At 34.6% G+C, this 27703-nt stretch overlaps 1 protein-coding gene across 1 annotated transcript in view; it reads left to right on the plus strand.

Annotated features, from left to right (window-relative positions):
- Positions 1-278: 278 nt before the first annotated feature.
- The window catches only part of RpL18 (ribosomal protein L18), a 55738-nt gene continuing 28313 nt past the window's right edge, over positions 279-27703 (plus strand). Inside the window, exons 1-3 of the mRNA XM_083136324.1 lie at positions 279-351; positions 480-566; positions 9180-9380. Of these exons, the coding sequence (XP_082992450.1) occupies positions 349-351; positions 480-566; positions 9180-9380 (291 nt within the window). The 5' untranslated portion in view covers positions 279-348. The remainder of the gene's footprint in view (positions 352-479; positions 567-9179; positions 9381-27703) is intronic.

A 27703-nucleotide genomic window follows, 5' to 3' on the forward strand; every position in this document is an offset into this window, starting at 1 on the left:
GTACAAACCTACTTTTTGGTCAAGGAGGCCTCAATCACACATGCCTCAGAATTTAACTACCGTTGACATCACAGAAAACTGCGCTACGCCACTGCAGAGGACGTTTTCATTTGAATGGTGTCGGACATTTGAAGGCGTATTTTTTAAAACCAAAACAAATATCGCAGAGGTATTTTACATAGCCCATTTATGTATCGTTGTTCGTAGTTATGGAAATATCAATTGCCTTGTTCTAAAACTGGTAAAAGTACTAGTTAAAGAGAACGCCCCACCTAATTGTGACTGGCAACTCTGATTCTTCATTTTCTTCTTCGTGTCTTGTGTTTAATTGATATGTGGCGTTGAAAAATGGTAAGTTTGAAACCTCAACGTGCGATTTATAATCGGTTTTCATCCATGTAAATACTTCATTTATAATATAAATTTGTTGCACGGTGTGTTATACATGTTCATTAATATAGTTATTTTGCCTTTTCTAGGGTATAGACATTGATCATAGGTTTGACCGAAAGGTCGTCAGGAGGGAACCAAAATCCCAGGACATATACCTGAGGCTCCTGGTAAAGGTATGTCGACTTTTGGTATATTGTTTTAATAATATTTTCCAGGGTAACACGTATGCTTCAGAAATGTAGGTGTATACATATCTGAAACTTAATATTTCAAAGTTCAGTAAATTCATAATTTTCTTCTTTCCTACTTTTTCAGTGAAAGCGAACGTTAGCACATGTAATATTTGGATTTAAAAGAAAACAGATGTTGATTACATCGATGTGTTCTTTGTATTTTGTATAATTACCGGATAAGTAATGAGTGGATATGCGCGAATTTGCACATACTTAACAATCAAACATGATTCACGTGGTAGTCTTAAGTCGTGCTCTTTATGTCTGGGAAGATCAACAAATTTTCGGAAGTTGAAAATTGTACTGGTTTAACCCGCGATCGCTTGAGTCACGCCATCTGTCAACCTTGCTTTTTTAAAAAAAAAATTTGTACTTGTAATAATCTGTTTATTATAATCGTTCTTATTATATTATAATCCTTCTTATTAATTACATTTTTGTTTGAAAATGTTTTATTTGTTTTCAAACAGCGTAGTCAGAGCCATAGACAAACTACTAGGAGAGACTTGTTAACTCAATGTTAAAATCTGTGGCCTTAATACGTCACGGGCAAAACTAGCTACACCTATTGGCAGTGCACCCAACTACGTTGCCGATTTGCTTCTCTGTGGGCACGCTAGATGGCAGGCTGTGTAGAGGAGAGGGAGGGGAGGGGGTTGTACCAACAAATATATTTCAAATATTTTTCTAAGTTTCTCCTTTTTACCTTTTAAATATCCTACTGTTAATATCATCTACTCTTCAATGAAAGCATGAGCGAAATAACTAATTTTGCAGCTATATGTTACAATAACAGCGCATTAAACTGCATCCACCCACTGCCGTTGCTAACAAGTCCAAAACAAAGCATCCTCCATACATCACGCTGCACCTTTGACCCTTGTCTATCCACGTCTAGTGTCCAACTGGCGGTGACAGCCGTTTCAAATTCAAAGCTGAGCTCGCGGGGGCTGGCGAACGTTGAATAAGTGTTGCTAACTCTACCCGCAGAAAATGAGCTGAGCACTGGATGACAGAAAAAAATGTTTTGTGGAAATAAATATCAATGTGAAGCGCTGTGTAATATAAGCTTCATATTACAAGCAGCAAATACCAAGGATTAGATATAATTCATAATTAATACTAATTAATAAATAATTAGTTCTAAGATGTCTACAGTATTCTTTGGGAACTCAGGGCCAATTTCGAGTTTCTTATTCAAGGAAAGAAGTTCAACACTATATTACATAATGCACATGATGAATAAGACCATGTCGCATCCCGGATGGCGTAATGGTAACTTCGTTGCCATGTAATCAAGGTGTGTCGGGTTCGATATCACACTGGTGGAGACTGGAGAGTGTGTTCGAAATGGAAGTTTTTAGATGAGGGAATCCTAGCTCGAGCCGTGAGTTCAGTTGTTGAATGCTCCTATATTTTCAAATAATAAATTATAAAATAGGACAGATGGGGATGCTTTGCGTAGATATTTCTACCTTTGGAGATACCCCGCACATCGTTGTCCATTTCAAGCATTTAATGGTGTGATCCCATTTTAACCTGCTGGGCCAGTCCCAACTAGCCTATCTGTGCATAAAACAAACTTAAAATCCAAGACTACTTCTGGAGATATTCCTGCGAGAAGTTTCAAGTAGATGTCCTAAAAACGTTCAATGTAACCAGGATCAGCAAATGTATATTGTGTTTGGTTTCACTGTTAGTTGGCGATGGAGTGACATCTAGCGTAGAACTATGAAATACTTCGCGACTGAGAAGCGCATAACTTGGGTGCACTGCCAATAGATGTCGCTAACATCGCTGACGTCACGAAGACCACAGCTCGCGGCATTAGAGTTTCACCCCCCTGGTCAGAGCCAAGAAGCCTCACCGTTAACAAAAGGCACATGTTCCTCTGAGGTACTTCCATCTGATCTCCAGAAATCTAATATGATGTAAAATCACTGCTACACTTTTCGAATTTTCTATTCACGACAAGAACATACAGGTACAAAAACTTACTAGAAACAGGATAAACTTATTTACTAAATAATGCAGAAATGCAAATAAAAAGTATATAACTTAATCGGTCGCGTGCAAGGTCTGTACTCGCACTGACAACACTATTTCCACAACAATGGTGTGTGTAATTATGCCGTTTGTCATCTCATGAAAATGTGATCATTTTGCTTATGAAACTAGTCAGCTAGAGAGCACCACAGCCCAATATTTTAATTACTGTTAAGATGGCACTTCATTAAAATTTAAAGTGAGGGCAGCGCTCACCTGTGGGTTAATGAATTCCGATGATATGAAAACACCTGCTTGTGTAAAGCTTGTCACTTCAATTCAGATAAAGTGGTATATTCGTTTCAGTTGTGTCCAGCTTCGTAGGTGATCGAATATGGAACATTGAGGCGTTACTTGTGACAATTTTCACATCTAGATGTGAGATTGGATTAAAATATAATGAACTGTTTTCATAGAATTATGAGTACTTTGTCATGTGTGGTAACAATTGGGGAAAAGTAGGGAGCGAATTTACAATACTGGAAGTATCTTCAATTGCTTTCAAATGGTTTTTTTTTTTTTTTTGTTTGAAACATGTTTTTAACGTTTTAAACAAGAACAGAAACATTTAAAACATAATGCCACAAAGACTTTATTTTCAAAGAATAATGTTTAATAAAGAATTGTTAATAATCCAAGGAAGGACTATGTTCCTAGTTATAAAGTACATGCTCGACTAAATTCTTAAAATATACTTATTTTTGTTAGGGGGTCCTTTGTTTGATACCTAGTGGAGGCACATGGTGGTTTGGATCCCACTTTAAAACTGTAGGTCTAGTCCGAACTAGCCTTACTGTGCATAAAGTGGACTTAAAACACCAAATCAATCACTTATTTTTGTTAGGCCCGCTTTTTCAATGTACGGTTAAGGTTCATGTTAGCATATAACTGGATCGTTGTAAAAATTAAGTTCTTTCAATGTACAGTTAGCTTGTAACAGGAAGTGTGGTGGCAATTATCTTTACTGCTACTTCCTGCAGTTACTAGCCTAACTGGAAGTTACGAAGCAACATGGCTGCCTCATGGAGATGTAGGTTTCACGCTCTACAATTTCGTCAGATTAACCTTTTGCCGCCCAAGGCCTTTTTCACAAGTAAGCCTCTATTGCCCTAGAGAGATGAGTGATATACCGTTGTACGCGGAATGAACCAGAGATTCAGACTATATGAAATTTTTGGAAATTCGCCGTATATGTGGTGGTTGGGGAAGGGGGCTAACTCTCAAAATTCCAAAATTTCGGAAAAAAAAATTTGGTTCCCCCACCCTCCCCCCAAGAAAAAAGTACATGACAGCGTCGACATGCACATGGAAATGATCGCTGACATGTAAGGAACACAAAAATATTTGCATTATGATCATATGACCAATGTAACAGTTGTACCCCCAAAAGGAATGGTCGGCATGCCACTGATTCAAGCTTCAAAATGCAGCGGTACCTTGAAATTACTATAGCTCAGAAACTAAATGCCCTAGAGATATGCAAGATATACCGTTGTACGCAGAATGAATCACAGATATATATAATTTATGCACATTCAGCTTTCTTATGGAGGGGGAAAGGGGGGAAATCCCCTCAAAAATACTTTTCTTAAAAAAATGGTGTTTTCCCCTGCCCCGAAAAAAAAATGCAAAATTTATGCAAATTTGGTGTATATATGGAGGGGGAAGGGAGAAAACCCCCAAAAATTATTTTAAAAAATTGTCACCACCCAAAAAATGTTCTCGCACTTGGACACAAAACGACGCCTACGCACATTTTTCACGGACGAAAAGCTAGAACGTGACAAATGAGCGCCAATTCTTGCAGCTGCTTGAAATTCTATTTTTAGACAATGCTGGGTAACCCCAGTTGCCACTTGTGCTAAAAAAACAAAGGTTTCCTTCAGCGCGCTTCGAAATTCCATCCTCACAACGCAGATTCAACAACCAGTCTTCCCCCTCCCAACCCTGCTTGCGCCCTCACTGAAAACTTTCATTTTGACATCGGATACTGATAAACAAGCTTCCTTCGAATGCACTTAGCAAGAAGGAGTGAAAAGCATTGCTTTAGAACAACAAAGCTGGTCTTCCTTTGTCGGCAAAAAATTGACCTTGAAAAGAGACTCAAAAGAGAAGTCCCTTTTCCCCCCATTTTCATGAAGACAAGAAAAAAATGCAAAAAACCATTTCTGTTAAATACATGTTAGGAACAATATAAAAAAATAAAATCGAAATTCTAGCCAAAAATAGAAAAGTTATAACGTAAAAACTACGACCTTGACACAGCGTCTCGATCGAGACGCTTGGTGTCCTGAGGGTTATTTTTGGGTGTCTCGTTCGAGATGCTTGGGCACCAAAAGGTTAAACAAGATGTGATTCACTAAAAAGTTAAATTTATTTATTGAGAAAATTCCAGATACAGCACAGGTGGCAATTTTACACTGAAATTGTCAACAATGAAAACTCAATAATAATAATAATAATAAAAAACAAAAAGATATTAAAAATAAAGTAACAAAATAACACAAAGAGAATAGCAAATTGACAAAAAAAAGCAAAAGATGTCACTATTTGATATTATTTACAAACGTTTCTTCTAATAGAAGACTGAAAGACAAACTCTGAGGAAAATATATCGATTCTTGATGGGAGGTCATTGTATTGTGTGCAATTCTGTAAAAGATGGATCCTTTTTTTGAATTTGTAGTCTAGGTTTCCTTGTATAAAATAATCTTGTGTTGTGCACATAGGTACTTGAAAGTGGAATTCCTCAAGGAGTGTATTGCAGCGGACTTTGCATCATGCTGATAAGCAGTTTGTAGGTTTAGAAAAGACAAAAGATGCGGAGATGAAAAATTGCATAATGAGTGAACCCTGTATCGAACTACAGCTAGGAAGAAGTGAAAAACTGAATCGATTCTAGAAAGTTGAGTGGAACACGCAATGGACCAGACAGGAGAGCAGTATTCTATTATTAGGGAAATGAATGATTTGAAGTACAGGGTCCTCCGTTCAGCCTTGGGTGCTGGCATGCTTAACGGCTGCCCAGGCATCAAATCCCATGCAATATCTCCGCTATGAAAGCCGCTAGCTTCGAAAAGTTCTCAGAATTATATTTACAATTACATTCGAAATAAACACGTTAATTGTCATGGGGGATGTTGAAAATGTTGTTGCAATCTCAGTTCAGTCGTATTTTGAAAGTGGGTACGTGTTACAAGTGTTGTTTGTGTTCTGCTATAGTTTTAATAAACGCACACATTACAAGAAAACGTAGGGCCTCCTCGATGGCACCTTGTAATCAAGTGATCCTGGCTTCGATTGCTGGTGGAGGTGCATACTGGTTCGGATACCACTTTAAGCTGTAGGTCCAGTCCTGATTAGCCTTTAAGTGGACTTAAAACACCAACTCAATCAACACAAAGAAACATTTTTATGTACGATTTGTATCTGATTACAAATTCTTGAAGGGATGTTTGTAGACTATTTTCAACAGAATTCCCAGGTGTGGTTTCACACAGAAATACCGTACGAAACCTTGTGAACAAATTGAGAACGAGAGTCGGTTAAATTTCTGTAAATGAATTATGGGGAATGTTAGTGGTGGTGTAGTTGATCCACGTTTAATATTCTTCTGTAATGAAACAAGATTCCATTTACTGGGAACAATTGGAACCTTACTTCCGTTGTGAAATCATTTTGAATAAGGATATCGAGCCTATCTTTCTAAATTTAATTTTATTTGAAAAGAAACTATTCTTTTATCACATTTTGATAAAAGAAATTGTGAATTTATCTCTCCTTTCAGAGCAGAAATGGGACCTATCGTCCATTGTTGAACTCGTTTTGAAGAAAAGGATATCTAGTCTTTTCTAAATTTAATTTTCTTTGAAAATAACTCGCTGGCCTGTAATACTTTTATCACATTTTGATCACAAGAAGTGTCTGCCTTCATCTGTCGTTTTTCATCAATGAGAGAGAGCTTTTCCATTGTTGTAGATAGTTTCAGATTTCCAGCATTGTTTAAATTTTACTTTCTTTAACAATCTCGCATTTCTGCAATGTTTCTCTCACATTTTTATCGCATGTTGTCCCCATGTTTTCCACCAAATTTAGCAAAATCAACCGATTCAGTGTGCATGGCTACATGGACGTAAGTGTTTGGCGTTCATCTCGTAACTCGAACCCACATCATCTCAATCCCTAAACTAACGTGGCTTGTACCGTTCCTCTTTTGTCACCTATTAGTCTGTTTGGTAGCATCCCCGGTGCTTTTTTCCCTTGGTGAATCCATATTGATTTCCCATAAGTCCTGTTACATTTCTAAGTTCTCTTAGTATTTTATAAAAACAAAATACCCATTATGTTCCGCAGACATATTGTCCTGTGTGATTTTGTAAGTACCGGCTTATTGTCCTTGTTTGTGCAGATAGTTCATAAATTTACTTGTTTCTATGCCTTGGAGAATTTACCTTTGGCTAGGCATTCATTATTGAGATCTTTTAGGTCTGCAGGTAATTCTTATTTGCGTTCCTTGAGTCTTAAACATATTGAAGTAAGATAACTGGGCTCGTGTACCTGGTGAAGCCAGTTATTTTATAGGCTTAAGGAATGCTCTAAGCAAAAGCACAGGTGAAGCATTTTGTTTATAGAAAGTTTCCACATGGCATCCAGCGGAATGCATGTTCTGGCAGAAATAAGGTCTTCCGCGGCCATTGTTACTCATTTTAATCACATTTGAAAAACCGTTGAGGCACACTCATCTTGTGCATGGTGCTTCATATCTCTCTGTTTAGATTAAGTTGTATTTTCCGAACTAGTGCAATTTGAAGTTGTCATGCACATGCATTGTCTGCAAGTACCAGTTGATTTTAACTGAACAAACTTGCCTCCCTGTCTGTGCGAGAACGAACTTCATGGATTGTATGAAACTTCACGTAAGGAACATAACAAGCTTGACGACACGGCTTGTAAAGTGGCCAGAGCTTGTTATCATGTTAAACTTCTGACTTTAGCAATGTGCCCCTTGTCATAACCGTCAAGCGTATGGAATTGAAACTGAATGATGTCTTTAACACTAGAATAGCGGAAAGGGGTCATTTTGACCCCTCATAAGAAATGCATTTAAAAATTCTAATTATTTTAGAATGTGATGATATTTTTAATTTATATTATTTTCTGTGCTTTATGTATTATAATCAAAGTATTTAGGTGGTTTTGTGATACCTTTTAATCACAAATAAAAATTTTAAAATAAATCAACTGAACACTCCCAAGAATACGCAACATTTCACCACGAGAAACTGCTACTTGATACGACATGTTCGGAGACGTTCTTCCCAGTCGAAGAACACTACCTACATGACAACATGTAAACTGTGACAATTGGGAACGTGCTAAAGACAGGATGACACAGGACCTAACGCTGATATTGCAGCATGCATAAATGAAACTTTACAGGGTCAATTTGACCCCTCCTGCTGTTCTAGTGGTATAACATGAAATTTCACAGAAGGAAGTATTTTGTAATTTCAATATGCAATCTTAAAAAGGACATAATTATGTAAAGTCACGAAATTTCGAGGAAAAAATAAGAAAAACAGGATAGTTATTAAACAGTGAAGGTAGAAACCCCCTTCCGCCATTCTAGTTTTGAAGGGTCTGAGGATGGAACCTCAATGATCTTTTCACATATCGTGGCATTTGTATTTATACATCACTGTTTCCACTTCAGGTGGCTAACCGCAACGATGATGATTGTATGAAATTGATGATAGGATGCTCATAAAAGTACTTATTTAAGACTTAACGTGGAACCCTAGGTAGTGATGTTGAGTTGACTTCATGCTCTGTCAACTAGCCAGCTGTAATGCTTGTTGCATGCGTAATGTCAATACACTTGTATACAGTAGAGTCGCGATTAACAAGAGTCCCGATTAACCGAGGGAATGGTTGGAAAACATTGTGCTTCATAACTCACACCCCCTGTTTTTCTTTTTTTATGGAGTCAAGTCACCGTCCGTGCTGCACGTGTTCGTTACATTGTCGGTGTATCCGATTAAGTCTGTGTAGGCCTATTCTAAGTGGAAAAAGTAATCTTCTCATTTATGTTGTACTAGTAATAAATAATTACTATACAGTTTTAAGTGTTGTTTTGTCATTTGTGACCTATTTGCACATTATCTCCGTATTATCAGTTTTTCCGTATCCGAGGTAATCTCGGTCCCAATTAGCTCAGATAATCGCGAGTCTACTGTACTTTATTCCAGTAATATTGTGTTCTGATAATTGTGTATTTGTGGTTTGTGTGCGTTGAATAACATGGGTACCTGGGGGAAACCCCAGGGGGGGGGGGTAAATGCGGTGAGGGGCATGATGCTGATCACATCACCCCACTCACGACCGGATCAAGAAAGTTTTGGGCATTACCCCCACACCCACTACTATGCACAGGGGAGCACTTTACCCTTTTTTTTTTTGTTTGTGTGCAAATTTTTTCTAGACATAACACATTGCTTTGTTTTTCAGCTTTACAGATTCTTGGCCAGGAGATCACAACTAAAGTTCAACAAAGTAATTTTGAAGAGGTTGTATATGTCCAGGATCAACCGACCAGCTGCTTCTCTTTCACAAATCAACCGGTTGATGAAGGGGCGAGATGGCCACATTGTAGTAGTAGTGGGAACCGTAACAGATGACAACAGACTTCTAGAAATCCCGAAGTTAACAGTAAGTGCACTAAAATTTCTGATATAATTATTAGCATCTTGCTAGTTCCTGAGGCTTTCTCGACAGCATGGGAGAGAGTGTAGCCAGGGCTCCAAAATTCCTGGTCACCAGGTTGCCATGACGACTAAAAATTTCAACCTGGCAACTGACCTTGTGCTGTAATATTGCAGTTTTCTAAGTTTGCATGTACAAAATTTTGAAGGTTCAAAGTTCAAAATTGCAGTACAGCGTAAGTTAGCAATTTTTTTTTTTTTATCAACGTTGTGTACATCCCAACAATCTAACAATTTCTTACTCTTTGTATCCCAACTCCTCCATTTCAGACTTTCTCAAATGATGTAGCGATGTTTTGAATACAGTGATGCTCAGCTTCTTATAGATTGATTGATTTACTTCGTTTTTGTGCTTTTAGACAGCCAACGTGAAACCGTAGCGGGTCATTCCATGATTTTGTGACACTTGCATTGATTTTTCATGTTTACTGAACCCTATCATGTTATATACCGTTGTAAAGCTAAATCCTGCAGTTTGTGAATATGGCAACAGCATTACATTCAAAATAGTGACACTAATGAAATGCGGTTGATGTAATTTCATCACAAAATTAAGGTACGTTCTGATTTTTATGGTATTTCGAATGAAAAAAAAGATAAGGAAAAATAAAATATAATTAAAATGTATTACGCCAAATAATATTATATATATGTATTGTGTCAATGCCTTAATGTTGTGCTGCTAACTGCTAGTTTGAGAGTCTTGAATGTGCCTCGAATAAATGTTACGTTAGTCACGGAAAAGAGTATATATTTTGAACTTTTTTTTCAGAAAAAGTAAAGAAGGAATGAGCAAAACCACGTATAAAAGTGGTTCCCACGATTTTTCACTTTGTAATGTTCTGCGACACAAGATATATAATTGTCACTTTTCCCCATAAAAAACCAGGGTGCGCATTATACAGGCGTAAATACTGTGTGTGTGTGTGCGCGTGTGTATATATAATGGATAAAAGCAAGGAGGGCCAAAAGGGCTAAGTAAAAATCAAAAAAGGTAAAAGGAAACGCTCACCGGACAGTAGAAAAATTCAAAATTTTCGCTAATTTCATAGCATCATCAGTGTGAGGAGAAATAGGCGGTCCCACATAAGGTTATAATGGTTGAGAGTTGAGATGCCAGAGCCTCGCAGGTGCAGTCCAGAATGCATTAATAGATATAGCAAGTCTAATTCTATTGTTAAATATAGTTACAGTTTTCATCTTAACTCGCCTTTTAGTATGGGTTTTTCATTATAAATATTTTCCAAATTCACCTATGTAGGGGGTCGTACAAATAAAGGTTAAGAAAAAGTCATGAAAATTTCTAAAATTTGTCCTGTCAGGGAGACTACTAACACATCCCATAAGTGTTTGACTTTTTACTGACTTTGTCCATGTTAAATTCTGAATACTAGATTAAATTTGTAGTTTACTGGGTGTTCTTAAAAGTTTAGAAAATAATATTTTGCAAGTGATTTCTTGCATGGTTAATGAGCCAGTTTAGTGATGTTACGTACCATCTTTCGGGGCTGAATATTGATGACCCTTTTCTTACTGAAAACATGGCTTCTTTCTGTTGAAATGCAATGTTAATGAGGTTAAAGTAGTACCCCTGTTTTACAATTTTCTTGCGTTACATAGTCAAACTTCAAACTTTTATAAGTTTTTCACTGTTGAGTTTCACTGTATAGTCAGTGAGTGATTGAACCACCCAAGTTAACTAGAATCTGTCACATTCCCTGAAGATGCATTTAGTCCATGCACTATATACAGTATTTAGTTTGATAAGTTAGTAAAGTTCTAGGGAAACCTTAAATAATATTTCATTGTAGCTGTACTTGACACATTTGAACCATGTTTAATGATGATTGTTTTAACCCTTCTCCACCTGAACATAAGGATGAGATTGCATACTGAGAACATGGTTTATTTGTAGACTTTCTTTTATTGTGCACTGGATATTTAGTTTGTGAAGATTGACATGTATCCAGCCAGAATTTCATTAAATAATGACTTAAATTATTGAGATTTTCTGTCCCTAGTGTGAATGGAAATGCAAACCTAGGATGTGTGTACATTTTATGAATTTTAAAATATTACCACGTGCCCAATCTGTATTTTTCTAAATAGTTTCTAAATGTTACATTTCTGTAGTGTTAGTCTGGCCCTAGGGAAACCTAAGATTATATTTCCATTGTAACTGTAATTGGTTAATTTTGAACCATGTTTAATGATTATTTTAACCCTTCTCCACCTGAAGATAAGGATGAGTAGGGACATTGAATTTCCGTGATTCACGAAATGTGAAAAAAGATGCAATTTTGAACATTCTGCACGTAACTACACCCCCAATGATGAAATATGAATGGGTTTTCTTCGCGAAGTAATGCGAAATGTGTGCTTTTCCACGAAATGAATGCTTTTTCGTGAAATATCATCAAATTAAGTAGAAAACATGCAAAATCCGGCAATCGAAGTTGTGCGCAAACTGTTGATTTGTAAGAAAACGTTTGCCTAAAGTTTCCTACCACTTGCAGCTGAAGAACGTTTTATCTTCGATCACATCAGGAAGATGCTGCAAATTGGATTTCCCATGCACATAATCTCAGTTTGAAAACTTGGCTCCCTGTCAAGCTGCATTCCTTTCTTCCCCGAATGTCTTCTCAACTTCCAGTTTCATTGAACTTGCTAGCTGTAGCAGTGATAAGATTAGTCTGTTCCCCCACATCAAGGGAAACAATGAGTTCAGTTGTGTTCAGTCGTGAATGAATTTTGTTTATCATCATGTGATATTCAACATGTGTTTGTGTATGTGCAGTAGTGATTATTTTATTTGTTGGACAGCAGGGATATCCTTTAAATACATACAATGAATAAATCACTTGAGATCACTTTAGAAATGAAGTGATTTTGTGTTGATGTTTACTTTTTGGTTGGACAGCTAAGTACTTGTGTATGTGTACAGTATATAAACATGAAGTAGTTTATCAATTTATAGCTCTTTTGTATGTTGTTTCCTGTCATAATGAAAAGTGTGTGCCAATTTTTTTTTTCCACCGCAGGTATATACCGCTGATCTAACATTTTATTTACCGCTCTCCTCAGTTTTTATTTACCATAAATTTGTCTCCCTAAGGATGAGATCTCAAATTCTGAAAACATGGTTGACTGTTTAGGTGGGTTTTTCTAGTTCAATTTATATTTAGTTTGCTAAAATTGACACATACGTTACATAAATTTCAGTAAGTAACCATTTGAATGAATGACATCTGTGTTGATGCATTTAGATCTGATGGGAATTATAGCGACAACCTACATGGGGTGTTCAGTTAAAATTATTCCTACTTATCCAATCTTGTTCTTCCCTAGTGTTGCAATTTTCTGTTCCAAGTCTGTAAGGTTTGAGGAAAATGGAATCTCATTGTATCTATATCCATGCATTTGTACTGTATATGAAGATGATCTAGCTGTCAGGTTCTGGGGAAGTCTATTAGTATGATTTTGTTACTGTGCTAGAGGCATTTGAACCATGTGTAATGATGATTACATTAATCATGCTCTACCTGAAAATAAGTATAAGGTATCTTAATACTGGAAACATTTTTTATAATTTTTCACATATTAAGTTTGCTAAAATACATTAATGGAGTGGATACACTACATTTGAAGTTACTGCCCTTAAGTTTACAAAATTTGATTCTAAACAGTCGAGTTCTCTAGCAGAGATTTGTCTAGTTTTGGGGAAACCCTAGAATAAAATTTCATTTTATCCCTACTTGATGCATTTAAACCATGTGTGATGATTATTTTAACCCTTCTCCACCTGAAGATAAGGATGAGATATTGAATACTGAAGACATGGTTTAAATGATTAGATGATTTTCACACTTTACTGTATATAAGTTTCCTAAAATACGTTAGTGGAGTGAATATATTATACTTGATGTTAATAAATTGTTTGTATACAGTACAGTCTCTAGCACAAATTTGTCAAATTCTAGGAAAATCGTAGAATATAGGTTTCCTGTCAGGTGCGGATCTACGGGGAGGGCGATCGTCGATAGCGCCTCCCAACTGTCAGGTGTTAGGGCATTATATTATGCCTAATATTTTTGAAGACTCAAATGCTGTGTGTTTTGTTTAACAGGCTTGAGAATACTTTTTAATATTTTATATAATTTCACTTTATGCGCTTGATAGGTTAATCTGAAATGAACTTAGTTTAAGTTTGGATCCGAACCACTATGCAGGATTTCTCCAAAGGTGATAGAGCCTGAGAACCTTTGATAATAGGTTTTTTTATTGACTTTTCTCCAGATCATTCAGTTTACCATAGCAATGGAAGGAATTATGATAACAACATGCAATATCCCATCTATTCCAGAGCCCTGTACCCCTATATTTGCAAAACAGTAATCTCTAGGATATGGAAATTAGCTTTCTCATTGTTCACAGTAGCATATATTGTTTACGTAAAACATTGCGTGCAGGTTAGAATTGTTTCTTGGTGAGGTGAGGTACGTGACTGAAAATTGCCCCTCCCAACTGTAACTCCTAAATCTGCCACCGTTCCTTGTAGCTGTGCTTAATGCATTTGAACAGTGTTTAATGATTAATTTTACCCTTCACCTGAAAATAAGGATGAGATATCCAATACTGAAAACATGGTTTATTTTTAATGCCTGGTTAAACTGTGCAGTATATATTTATTTTGATAAGATTGACATATACGTTGATAGAATTTCATTCAGATTCTAGGGAAATCTATGATTAAATAACCATTGTAACTATGAATGATGCATTTGAACCATGTCGAATGATGAACGTTTTAACCCTTCTCCAACTGAAAGGTAGGATGAGATATCCAATACTGAAAACTTGGTTCAACTGTTTAGATTTCTTTTCTTTAGTTTGCTAAAATTGACACTTGCTTTATCTAAATTTCACTACCTAACCATGTGAAGGAATGACATCTGTGTTGATGCATCTAGATGTGATGGGAATGAGAATAACAACCCATATTGGGTTTTCACTTAATATTATTTCTACGTATCTGATAAACTCTTCACATTTAAAATTTGTTTCTAAGTGTAACAAATTCTCCATTGCAAGTCAATAAGGTGCTATGGAATTGTTAAGGCATTATACATTCAATCTTGATGGTCTCAACATAGCAAAATGTTATACAGCCATTCCAGTTGTCACGGACGTTAGTTTTACTAATTTAAAGCTCTTAACATTAAAATTAAATGTATTTTGTGAACTTTTTTAAACATGAAACACAGTAAATGGTGATGACCTCCCTACAGAAAAAACTATGTTGAGTAAAATGTATTACTATTCCGGAAACTGAAAAAAATGTTCAGTCACGGATGTCACAGAATTTGTGAACTCACATTACAAGCTGTGATCTAAAATTTAAAAATCCAGGTTACTGCCTGAGACAAAATTCATTTTATACTCATTGTGTTGATCTGCAAGCTTTACAGGTTCTAGTTCTGATCTATTAATTCACAAAAACAAAAAGGAATTGATTTTATAATTGCTTTATTCATGTCACGGATGTTACATGGAATTCGTCACGGATGTTACATCTGACATAATATATGACAGACAGTTAAGATTTGTACTGTTCTACCTTTCTTAAATTAATAAGATTACATGGTATAATTAACACAATTATGCAGTCACACATAATTAAGTCTCTAATTAGAAATCAGAGCAAATAATTTTATTTATTGGAAGAAACCATGGATTGAAGAAAAGTCTTGTGTGGTCATTATCCAATTTGTAATTTTTATAACACAAATAGGATTTTAAAGACTTTTCTTAGAAATAAAAATCCTACAAGCAGATTTTGCTTTTGAAATCATAGATAACTCTACTTCCATTTTCCGTTATAGTTGGATTAGATAGAATGCGGACCACCTGCTTAATGCTTATTTATTTTTCATCCTCTTTATTAGGTACGAATAAATTGCCAGTTTTTCCATACTGCTTTAAGATGATCACACGTAAATCACCACTGTTTCGCAAAACACTTGTCTGACACACTGCAACATAGTTATGGCTAACCTGAGTCTTTCCATGACCAGTGATGCAGACTTCAACGTATACTCAGGTACAATATTCACATTGAGTTCACATAGGTCTAATTCTTCGGTTTTCGAGTTATGTCCAAGTTCATTTAGGTTGTTTTCAACAGATGCATCATCATCACAGTCATCAGAATATGATTCAGATCAATTTTCTTGATTTGACGTATTTCTTGTATTCCTGGTGCAGTTCGCACGTACTCCCATCGTTTGTTCAAAAATACTGAAGTTTCTTCTGTCTCTTGGTTACAAAAAGAACCTCAGTTGACTTACATTGAGCTTCAGTGACTTTGAAGAATTCTTCAGCATTTTGAACAGTACAAAGTAGTGATTTTACTGCTATTGAAGAATATGAGCCCAAAGCTGAAGGGTTTGGAGGTGTATTGGTCTTCATCGCTTCCGCTTTTTTCCTCCTCCACTCCTGTACCCTCAACCTAGTCTTTTCTCTCCTCAAATTCAAAAGGTTTTTGTCTTTTGCACAATTTTCCTTTTCTTCTTGCCTTTTTAACCTATTTCTTTCTCTATCCTTTTCCAAATATGCAGCCCATCTCTCTGGATTTTCAGATTTCATTTTAGCTCTCATTTTTGCCATTCTAGGAGCAGACTTTGCAGGTGGCATTATCTGCAACAAGAGAAAACATAAACTTGGACCAAATTATAGGTTATTTTATGTTTCTGTTAGCTACCACTGATTTTAAGGACATTTCATTATAACATAAAAAATAAATTCTAGATGGAACAAAGAAAAATAATTTCATTTTACTCTATGACTTAATAAAATCAAGTTCTACTCATCAATAATATATTTTAAATCTCTCTGAATTATACCAGTAATAGGTTATGTAACATAGACTATAGTTCATAAAGTTAGACAACCCAAACCTAGAAGTATCAGTGGTGATAGAAATGTAACATCCGTGACATCTATTTTATTCTTATTTAAACTCAGATAATATCTTTAAGATGGTAGGATGCAAGTATTTTACTAGAATGTCAACATTATCTACTTTTGACAAAAACAAATTTAGTTCAATTCTGTATTTTTAAAAATTATCTTCTTTTTTGTCACGGATGTTACACCATGTACATCTGATTACTGTTTTACATTTAATTCATAAATTTACTCACCTTGGTCTCTGAAATTCAGTGTGTAGACTCTCAAAACATAAACTCAGCAGTAAACTTCCTGAGAATGGAGTTAACAGTTGAACTGCATGTCTATAAGGGAGCTGCCAACTTAGTGAATGCTACTGGCCATGTATTGCCAACTAAAAGCAGCTATTTCTTGTAACAATAAAACATATCAAATATATTATTTTTCAAAATATCTCGGCAGAATGCTTAAATGAGAAGTTTTATCTACTCATTGCATGCAAATAGAACATATTTTTGATTATTATTTTTTTTTGGTATAATTCCCTCTTTACCCGGAATGGCTGTACTGTGCTAGAGGCATTTGAACCATGTGTAATGGTGATTACATTAATCCTCGTCTACCTGAAAATAAGTATAAGGTATCTTAATACTGGAAACATTTCTATCTGTTGGGATCATTTTTCACACTTCACTGCATATTAAGTTTGCAAAAATTCATTACTGGAGTGAATACACTACTATTAAGTTTACAAAATTGTTTTAATCCGTAGTGTTCTCTAGTAGAGATTTGTCTAGTTTTGGGGAAACCCTAGAATAAAATTTCATTTTAGCCCTACTTGATGCATTTAAACCATGTGTAATGATGATGATTTTAACCCTTCTCCACCTGAACATAAGGATGAGATATTGAATACTGAAAACATGGTTTAAAGGATTAGATGATTTTCACACTTCACTGTATGTAAGTGTGCTAAAATACTTCAGTGGAGTGGTTATACTATACGTTGATAAATTGTTTGTATACAATGCAGTTCTCTAGTACAAATTTGTCAAATTCTAGGGAAATCCTAGAATAAAGGTTTCCTGTCAGGCGCGGATCTACGGGGAGGGAGATCAGAGATCGCTCCTCCCAACTGTAAGGTGTTAGGGCATTATATTACACCTAATATTTTTGAAGACTCGAATGCTCTGTTTTGTTTAACAGGCTTGAGAATACTTTTTATATACGTTGCCAGATTCATTCAGGTTGTAGGGAAAACTATGATTAAATAATTATTGTAACTATGAATTATGCATTTGAACGATGTCTAATGATGAACGTTTTAACCCTTCTCCACCTGAAATTAAGGATGAGATATCCAATACTGAAAACTTGGTTCACCTGTTTAAATTGCTTTTCTTTAATTCGCTAAAATTGACACTTGCTTTATCTAAATTTCACTACCTAACCATGTGAAGGAATGACATCTGTGTTGATGCATCTAGATGTGATGGGAATGAGAATAACAACCCATATTGGGTTTTCACTTAATATTATTTCTACGTATCTGATAAACTCTTCACATTTAAAATTTGTTTCTAAGTGTAACAAATTCTCCATTGCAAGTCAATAAGGTGCTATGGAATTGTTAAGGCATTATACATTCAATCTTGATGGTCTCAACATAGCAAAATGTTATACAGCCATTCCAGTTGTCACGGACGTTAGTTTTACTAATTTAAAGCTCTTAACATTAAAATTAAATGTATTTTGTGAACTTTTTTAAACATGAAACACAGTAAATGGTGATGACCTCCCTACAGAAAAAACTATGTTGAGTAAAATGTATTACTATTCCGGAAACTGAAAAAAATGTTCAGTCACGGATGTCACAGAATTTGTGAACTCACATTACAAGCTGTGATCTAAAATTTAAAAATCCAGGTTACTGCCTGAGACAAAATTCATTTTATACTCATTGTGTTGATCTGCAAGCTTTACAGGTTCTAGTTCTGATCTATTAATTCACAAAAACAAAAAGGAATTGATTTTATAATTGCTTTATTCATGTCACGGATGTTACATGGAATTCGTCACGGATGTTACATCTGACATAATATATGACAGACAGTTAAGATTTGTACTGTTCTACCTTTCTTAAATTAATAAGATTACATGGTATAATTAACACAATTATGCAGTCACACATAATTAAGTCTCTAATTAGAAATCAGAGCAAATAATTTTATTTATTGGAAGAAACCATGGATTGAAGAAAAGTCTTGTGTGGTCATTATCCAATTTGTAATTTTTATAACACAAATAGGATTTTAAAGACTTTTCTTAGAAATAAAAATCCTACAAGCAGATTTTGCTTTTGAAATCATAGATAACTCTACTTCCATTTTCCGTTATAGTTGGATTAGATAGAATGCGGACCACCTGCTTAATGCTTATTTATTTTTCATCCTCTTTATTAGGTACGAATAAATTGCCAGTTTTTCCATACTGCTTTAAGATGATCACACGTAAATCACCACTGTTTCGCAAAACACTTGTCTGACACACTGCAACATAGTTATGGCTAACCTGAGTCTTTCCATGACCAGTGATGCAGACTTCAACGTATACTCAGGTACAATATTCACATTGAGTTCACATAGGTCTAATTCTTCGGTTTTCGAGTTATGTCCAAGTTCATTTAGGTTGTTTTCAACAGATGCATCATCATCACAGTCATCAGAATATGATTCAGATCAATTTTCTTGATTTGACGTATTTCTTGTATTCCTGGTGCAGTTCGCACGTACTCCCATCGTTTGTTCAAAAATACTGAAGTTTCTTCTGTCTCTTGGTTACAAAAAGAACCTCAGTTGACTTACATTGAGCTTCAGTGACTTTGAAGAATTCTTCAGCATTTTGAACAGTACAAAGTAGTGATTTTACTGCTATTGAAGAATATGAGCCCAAAGCTGAAGGGTTTGGAGGTGTATTGGTCTTCATCGCTTCCGCTTTTTTCCTCCTCCACTCCTGTACCCTCAACCTAGTCTTTTCTCTCCTCAAATTCAAAAGGTTTTTGTCTTTTGCACAATTTTCCTTTTCTTCTTGCCTTTTTAACCTATTTCTTTCTCTATCCTTTTCCAAATATGCAGCCCATCTCTCTGGATTTTCAGATTTCATTTTAGCTCTCATTTTTGCCATTCTAGGAGCAGACTTTGCAGGTGGCATTATCTGCAACAAGAGAAAACATAAACTTGGACCAAATTATAGGTTATTTTATGTTTCTGTTAGCTACCACTGATTTTAAGGACATTTCATTATAACATAAAAAATAAATTCTAGATGGAACAAAGAAAAATAATTTCATTTTACTCTATGACTTAATAAAATCAAGTTCTACTCATCAATAATATATTTTAAATCTCTCTGAATTATACCAGTAATAGGTTATGTAACATAGACTATAGTTCATAAAGTTAGACAACCCAAACCTAGAAGTATCAGTGGTGATAGAAATGTAACATCCGTGACATCTATTTTATTCTTATTTAAACTCAGATAATATCTTTAAGATGGTAGGATGCAAGTATTTTACTAGAATGTCAACATTATCTACTTTTGACAAAAACAAATTTAGTTCAATTCTGTATTTTTAAAAATTATCTTCTTTTTTGTCACGGATGTTACACCATGTACATCTGATTACTGTTTTACATTTAATTCATAAATTTACTCACCTTGGTCTCTGAAATTCAGTGTGTAGACTCTCAAAACATAAACTCAGCAGTAAACTTCCTGAGAATGGAGTTAACAGTTGAACTGCATGTCTATAAGGGAGCTGCCAACTTAGTGAATGCTACTGGCCATGTATTGCCAACTAAAAGCAGCTATTTCTTGTAACAATAAAACATATCAAATATATTATTTTTCAAAATATCTCGGCAGAATGCTTAAATGAGAAGTTTTATCTACTCATTGCATGCAAATAGAACATATTTTTGATTATTATTTTTTTTTGGTATAATTCCCTCTTTACCCGGAATGGCTGTACTGTGCTAGAGGCATTTGAACCATGTGTAATGGTGATTACATTAATCCTCGTCTACCTGAAAATAAGTATAAGGTATCTTAATACTGGAAACATTTCTATCTGTTGGGATCATTTTTCACACTTCACTGCATATTAAGTTTGCAAAAATTCATTACTGGAGTGAATACACTACTATTAAGTTTACAAAATTGTTTTAATCCGTAGTGTTCTCTAGTAGAGATTTGTCTAGTTTTGGGGAAACCCTAGAATAAAATTTCATTTTAGCCCTACTTGATGCATTTAAACCATGTGTAATGATGATGATTTTAACCCTTCTCCACCTGAACATAAGGATGAGATATTGAATACTGAAAACATGGTTTAAAGGATTAGATGATTTTCACACTTCACTGTATGTAAGTGTGCTAAAATACTTCAGTGGAGTGGTTATACTATACGTTGATAAATTGTTTGTATACAATGCAGTTCTCTAGTACAAATTTGTCAAATTCTAGGGAAATCCTAGAATAAAGGTTTCCTGTCAGGCGCGGATCTACGGGGAGGGAGATCAGAGATCGCTCCTCCCAACTGTAAGGTGTTAGGGCATTATATTACACCTAATATTTTTGAAGACTCGAATGCTCTGTTTTGTTTAACAGGCTTGAGAATACTTTTTATATACGTTGCCAGATTCATTCAGGTTGTAGGGAAAACTATGATTAAATAATTATTGTAACTATGAATTATGCATTTGAACGATGTCTAATGATGAACGTTTTAACCCTTCTCCACCTGAAATTAAGGATGAGATATCCAATACTGAAAACTTGGTTCACCTGTTTAAATTGCTTTTCTTTAATTCGCTAAAATTGACACTTGCTTTATCTAAATTTCACTACCTAACCATGTGAAGGAATGACATCTGTGTTGATGCATCTAGATGTGATGGGAATGAGAATAACAACCCATATTGGGTTTTCACTTAATATTATTTCTACGTATCTGATAAACTCTTCACATTTAAAATTTGTTTCTAAGTGTAACAAATTCTCCATTGCAAGTCAATAAGGTGCTATGGAATTGTTAAGGCATTATACATTCAATCTTGATGGTCTCAACATAGCAAAATGTTATACAGCCATTCCAGTTGTCACGGACGTTAGTTTTACTAATTTAAAGCTCTTAACATTAAAATTAAATGTATTTTGTGAACTTTTTTAAACATGAAACACAGTAAATGGTGATGACCTCCCTACAGAAAAAACTATGTTGAGTAAAATGTATTACTATTCCGGAAACTGAAAAAAATGTTCAGTCACGGATGTCACAGAATTTGTGAACTCACATTACAAGCTGTGATCTAAAATTTAAAAATCCAGGTTACTGCCTGAGACAAAATTCATTTTATACTCATTGTGTTGATCTGCAAGCTTTACAGGTTCTAGTTCTGATCTATTAATTCACAAAAACAAAAAGGAATTGATTTTATAATTGCTTTATTCATGTCACGGATGTTACATGGAATTCGTCACGGATGTTACATCTGACATAATATATGACAGACAGTTAAGATTTGTACTGTTCTACCTTTCTTAAATTAATAAGATTACATGGTATAATTAACACAATTATGCAGTCACACATAATTAAGTCTCTAATTAGAAATCAGAGCAAATAATTTTATTTATTGGAAGAAACCATGGATTGAAGAAAAGTCTTGTGTGGTCATTATCCAATTTGTAATTTTTATAACACAAATAGGATTTTAAAGACTTTTCTTAGAAATAAAAATCCTACAAGCAGATTTTGCTTTTGAAATCATAGATAACTCTACTTCCATTTTCCGTTATAGTTGGATTAGATAGAATGCGGACCACCTGCTTAATGCTTATTTATTTTTCATCCTCTTTATTAGGTACGAATAAATTGCCAGTTTTTCCATACTGCTTTAAGATGATCACACGTAAATCACCACTGTTTCGCAAAACACTTGTCTGACACACTGCAACATAGTTATGGCTAACCTGAGTCTTTCCATGACCAGTGATGCAGACTTCAACGTATACTCAGGTACAATATTCACATTGAGTTCACATAGGTCTAATTCTTCGGTTTTCGAGTTATGTCCAAGTTCATTTAGGTTGTTTTCAACAGATGCATCATCATCACAGTCATCAGAATATGATTCAGATCAATTTTCTTGATTTGACGTATTTCTTGTATTCCTGGTGCAGTTCGCACGTACTCCCATCGTTTGTTCAAAAATACTGAAGTTTCTTCTGTCTCTTGGTTACAAAAAGAACCTCAGTTGACTTACATTGAGCTTCAGTGACTTTGAAGAATTCTTCAGCATTTTGAACAGTACAAAGTAGTGATTTTACTGCTATTGAAGAATATGAGCCCAAAGCTGAAGGGTTTGGAGGTGTATTGGTCTTCATCGCTTCCGCTTTTTTCCTCCTCCACTCCTGTACCCTCAACCTAGTCTTTTCTCTCCTCAAATTCAAAAGGTTTTTGTCTTTTGCACAATTTTCCTTTTCTTCTTGCCTTTTTAACCTATTTCTTTCTCTATCCTTTTCCAAATATGCAGCCCATCTCTCTGGATTTTCAGATTTCATTTTAGCTCTCATTTTTGCCATTCTAGGAGCAGACTTTGCAGGTGGCATTATCTGCAACAAGAGAAAACATAAACTTGGACCAAATTATAGGTTATTTTATGTTTCTGTTAGCTACCACTGATTTTAAGGACATTTCATTATAACATAAAAAATAAATTCTAGATGGAACAAAGAAAAATAATTTCATTTTACTCTATGACTTAATAAAATCAAGTTCTACTCATCAATAATATATTTTAAATCTCTCTGAATTATACCAGTAATAGGTTATGTAACATAGACTATAGTTCATAAAGTTAGACAACCCAAACCTAGAAGTATCAGTGGTGATAGAAATGTAACATCCGTGACATCTATTTTATTCTTATTTAAACTCAGATAATATCTTTAAGATGGTAGGATGCAAGTATTTTACTAGAATGTCAACATTATCTACTTTTGACAAAAACAAATTTAGTTCAATTCTGTATTTTTAAAAATTATCTTCTTTTTTGTCACGGATGTTACACCATGTACATCTGATTACTGTTTTACATTTAATTCATAAATTTACTCACCTTGGTCTCTGAAATTCAGTGTGTAGACTCTCAAAACATAAACTCAGCAGTAAACTTCCTGAGAATGGAGTTAACAGTTGAACTGCATGTCTATAAGGGAGCTGCCAACTTAGTGAATGCTACTGGCCATGTATTGCCAACTAAAAGCAGCTATTTCTTGTAACAATAAAACATATCAAATATATTATTTTTCAAAATATCTCGGCAGAATGCTTAAATGAGAAGTTTTATCTACTCATTGCATGCAAATAGAACATATTTTTGATTATTATTTTTTTTTGGTATAATTCCCTCTTTACCCGGAATGGCTGTACTGTGCTAGAGGCATTTGAACCATGTGTAATGGTGATTACATTAATCCTCGTCTACCTGAAAATAAGTATAAGGTATCTTAATACTGGAAACATTTCTATCTGTTGGGATCATTTTTCACACTTCACTGCATATTAAGTTTGCAAAAATTCATTACTGGAGTGAATACACTACTATTAAGTTTACAAAATTGTTTTAATCCGTAGTGTTCTCTAGTAGAGATTTGTCTAGTTTTGGGGAAACCCTAGAATAAAATTTCATTTTAGCCCTACTTGATGCATTTAAACCATGTGTAATGATGATGATTTTAACCCTTCTCCACCTGAACATAAGGATGAGATATTGAATACTGAAAACATGGTTTAAAGGATTAGATGATTTTCACACTTCACTGTATGTAAGTGTGCTAAAATACTTCAGTGGAGTGGTTATACTATACGTTGATAAATTGTTTGTATACAATGCAGTTCTCTAGTACAAATTTGTCAAATTCTAGGGAAATCCTAGAATAAAGGTTTCCTGTCAGGCGCGGATCTACGGGGAGGGAGATCAGAGATCGCTCCTCCCAACTGTAAGGTGTTAGGGCATTATATTACACCTAATATTTTTGAAGACTCGAATGCTCTGTTTTGTTTAACAGGCTTGAGAATACTTTTTATATACGTTGCCAGATTCATTCAGGTTGTAGGGAAAACTATGATTAAATAATTATTGTAACTATGAATTATGCATTTGAACGATGTCTAATGATGAACGTTTTAACCCTTCTCCACCTGAAATTAAGGATGAGATATCCAATACTGAAAACTTGGTTCACCTGTTTAAATTGCTTTTCTTTAATTCGCTAAAATTGACACTTGCTTTATCTAAATTTCACTACCTAACCATGTGAAGGAATGACATCTGTGTTGATGCATCTAGATGTGATGGGAATGAGAATAACAACCCATATTGGGTTTTCACTTAATATTATTTCTACGTATCTGATAAACTCTTCACATTTAAAATTTGTTTCTAAGTGTAACAAATTCTCCATTGCAAGTCAATAAGGTGCTATGGAATTGTTAAGGCATTATACATTCAATCTTGATGGTCTCAACATAGCAAAATGTTATACAGCCATTCCAGTTGTCACGGACGTTAGTTTTACTAATTTAAAGCTCTTAACATTAAAATTAAATGTATTTTGTGAACTTTTTTAAACATGAAACACAGTAAATGGTGATGACCTCCCTACAGAAAAAACTATGTTGAGTAAAATGTATTACTATTCCGGAAACTGAAAAAAATGTTCAGTCACGGATGTCACAGAATTTGTGAACTCACATTACAAGCTGTGATCTAAAATTTAAAAATCCAGGTTACTGCCTGAGACAAAATTCATTTTATACTCATTGTGTTGATCTGCAAGCTTTACAGGTTCTAGTTCTGATCTATTAATTCACAAAAACAAAAAGGAATTGATTTTATAATTGCTTTATTCATGTCACGGATGTTACATGGAATTCGTCACGGATGTTACATCTGACATAATATATGACAGACAGTTAAGATTTGTACTGTTCTACCTTTCTTAAATTAATAAGATTACATGGTATAATTAACACAATTATGCAGTCACACATAATTAAGTCTCTAATTAGAAATCAGAGCAAATAATTTTATTTATTGGAAGAAACCATGGATTGAAGAAAAGTCTTGTGTGGTCATTATCCAATTTGTAATTTTTATAACACAAATAGGATTTTAAAGACTTTTCTTAGAAATAAAAATCCTACAAGCAGATTTTGCTTTTGAAATCATAGATAACTCTACTTCCATTTTCCGTTATAGTTGGATTAGATAGAATGCGGACCACCTGCTTAATGCTTATTTATTTTTCATCCTCTTTATTAGGTACGAATAAATTGCCAGTTTTTCCATACTGCTTTAAGATGATCACACGTAAATCACCACTGTTTCGCAAAACACTTGTCTGACACACTGCAACATAGTTATGGCTAACCTGAGTCTTTCCATGACCAGTGATGCAGACTTCAACGTATACTCAGGTACAATATTCACATTGAGTTCACATAGGTCTAATTCTTCGGTTTTCGAGTTATGTCCAAGTTCATTTAGGTTGTTTTCAACAGATGCATCATCATCACAGTCATCAGAATATGATTCAGATCAATTTTCTTGATTTGACGTATTTCTTGTATTCCTGGTGCAGTTCGCACGTACTCCCATCGTTTGTTCAAAAATACTGAAGTTTCTTCTGTCTCTTGGTTACAAAAAGAACCTCAGTTGACTTACATTGAGCTTCAGTGACTTTGAAGAATTCTTCAGCATTTTGAACAGTACAAAGTAGTGATTTTACTGCTATTGAAGAATATGAGCCCAAAGCTGAAGGGTTTGGAGGTGTATTGGTCTTCATCGCTTCCGCTTTTTTCCTCCTCCACTCCTGTACCCTCAACCTAGTCTTTTCTCTCCTCAAATTCAAAAGGTTTTTGTCTTTTGCACAATTTTCCTTTTCTTCTTGCCTTTTTAACCTATTTCTTTCTCTATCCTTTTCCAAATATGCAGCCCATCTCTCTGGATTTTCAGATTTCATTTTAGCTCTCATTTTTGCCATTCTAGGAGCAGACTTTGCAGGTGGCATTATCTGCAACAAGAGAAAACATAAACTTGGACCAAATTATAGGTTATTTTATGTTTCTGTTAGCTACCACTGATTTTAAGGACATTTCATTATAACATAAAAAATAAATTCTAGATGGAACAAAGAAAAATAATTTCATTTTACTCTATGACTTAATAAAATCAAGTTCTACTCATCAATAATATATTTTAAATCTCTCTGAATTATACCAGTAATAGGTTATGTAACATAGACTATAGTTCATAAAGTTAGACAACCCAAACCTAGAAGTATCAGTGGTGATAGAAATGTAACATCCGTGACATCTATTTTATTCTTATTTAAACTCAGATAATATCTTTAAGATGGTAGGATGCAAGTATTTTACTAGAATGTCAACATTATCTACTTTTGACAAAAACAAATTTAGTTCAATTCTGTATTTTTAAAAATTATCTTCTTTTTTGTCACGGATGTTACACCATGTACATCTGATTACTGTTTTACATTTAATTCATAAATTTACTCACCTTGGTCTCTGAAATTCAGTGTGTAGACTCTCAAAACATAAACTCAGCAGTAAACTTCCTGAGAATGGAGTTAACAGTTGAACTGCATGTCTATAAGGGAGCTGCCAACTTAGTGAATGCTACTGGCCATGTATTGCCAACTAAAAGCAGCTATTTCTTGTAACAATAAAACATATCAAATATATTATTTTTCAAAATATCTCGGCAGAATGCTTAAATGAGAAGTTTTATCTACTCATTGCATGCAAATAGAACATATTTTTGATTATTATTTTTTTTTGGTATAATTCCCTCTTTACCCGGAATGGCTGTACTGTGCTAGAGGCATTTGAACCATGTGTAATGGTGATTACATTAATCCTCGTCTACCTGAAAATAAGTATAAGGTATCTTAATACTGGAAACATTTCTATCTGTTGGGATCATTTTTCACACTTCACTGCATATTAAGTTTGCAAAAATTCATTACTGGAGTGAATACACTACTATTAAGTTTACAAAATTGTTTTAATCCGTAGTGTTCTCTAGTAGAGATTTGTCTAGTTTTGGGGAAACCCTAGAATAAAATTTCATTTTAGCCCTACTTGATGCATTTAAACCATGTGTAATGATGATGATTTTAACCCTTCTCCACCTGAACATAAGGATGAGATATTGAATACTGAAAACATGG

Source organism: Lepisma saccharinum, chromosome 15 (assembly GCF_977018435.1).
Source record: "Lepisma saccharinum chromosome 15, izLepSacc3.1, whole genome shotgun sequence".
In the NCBI taxonomy this organism is placed as follows: Eukaryota; Metazoa; Arthropoda; class Insecta; order Zygentoma; family Lepismatidae; genus Lepisma; species Lepisma saccharinum.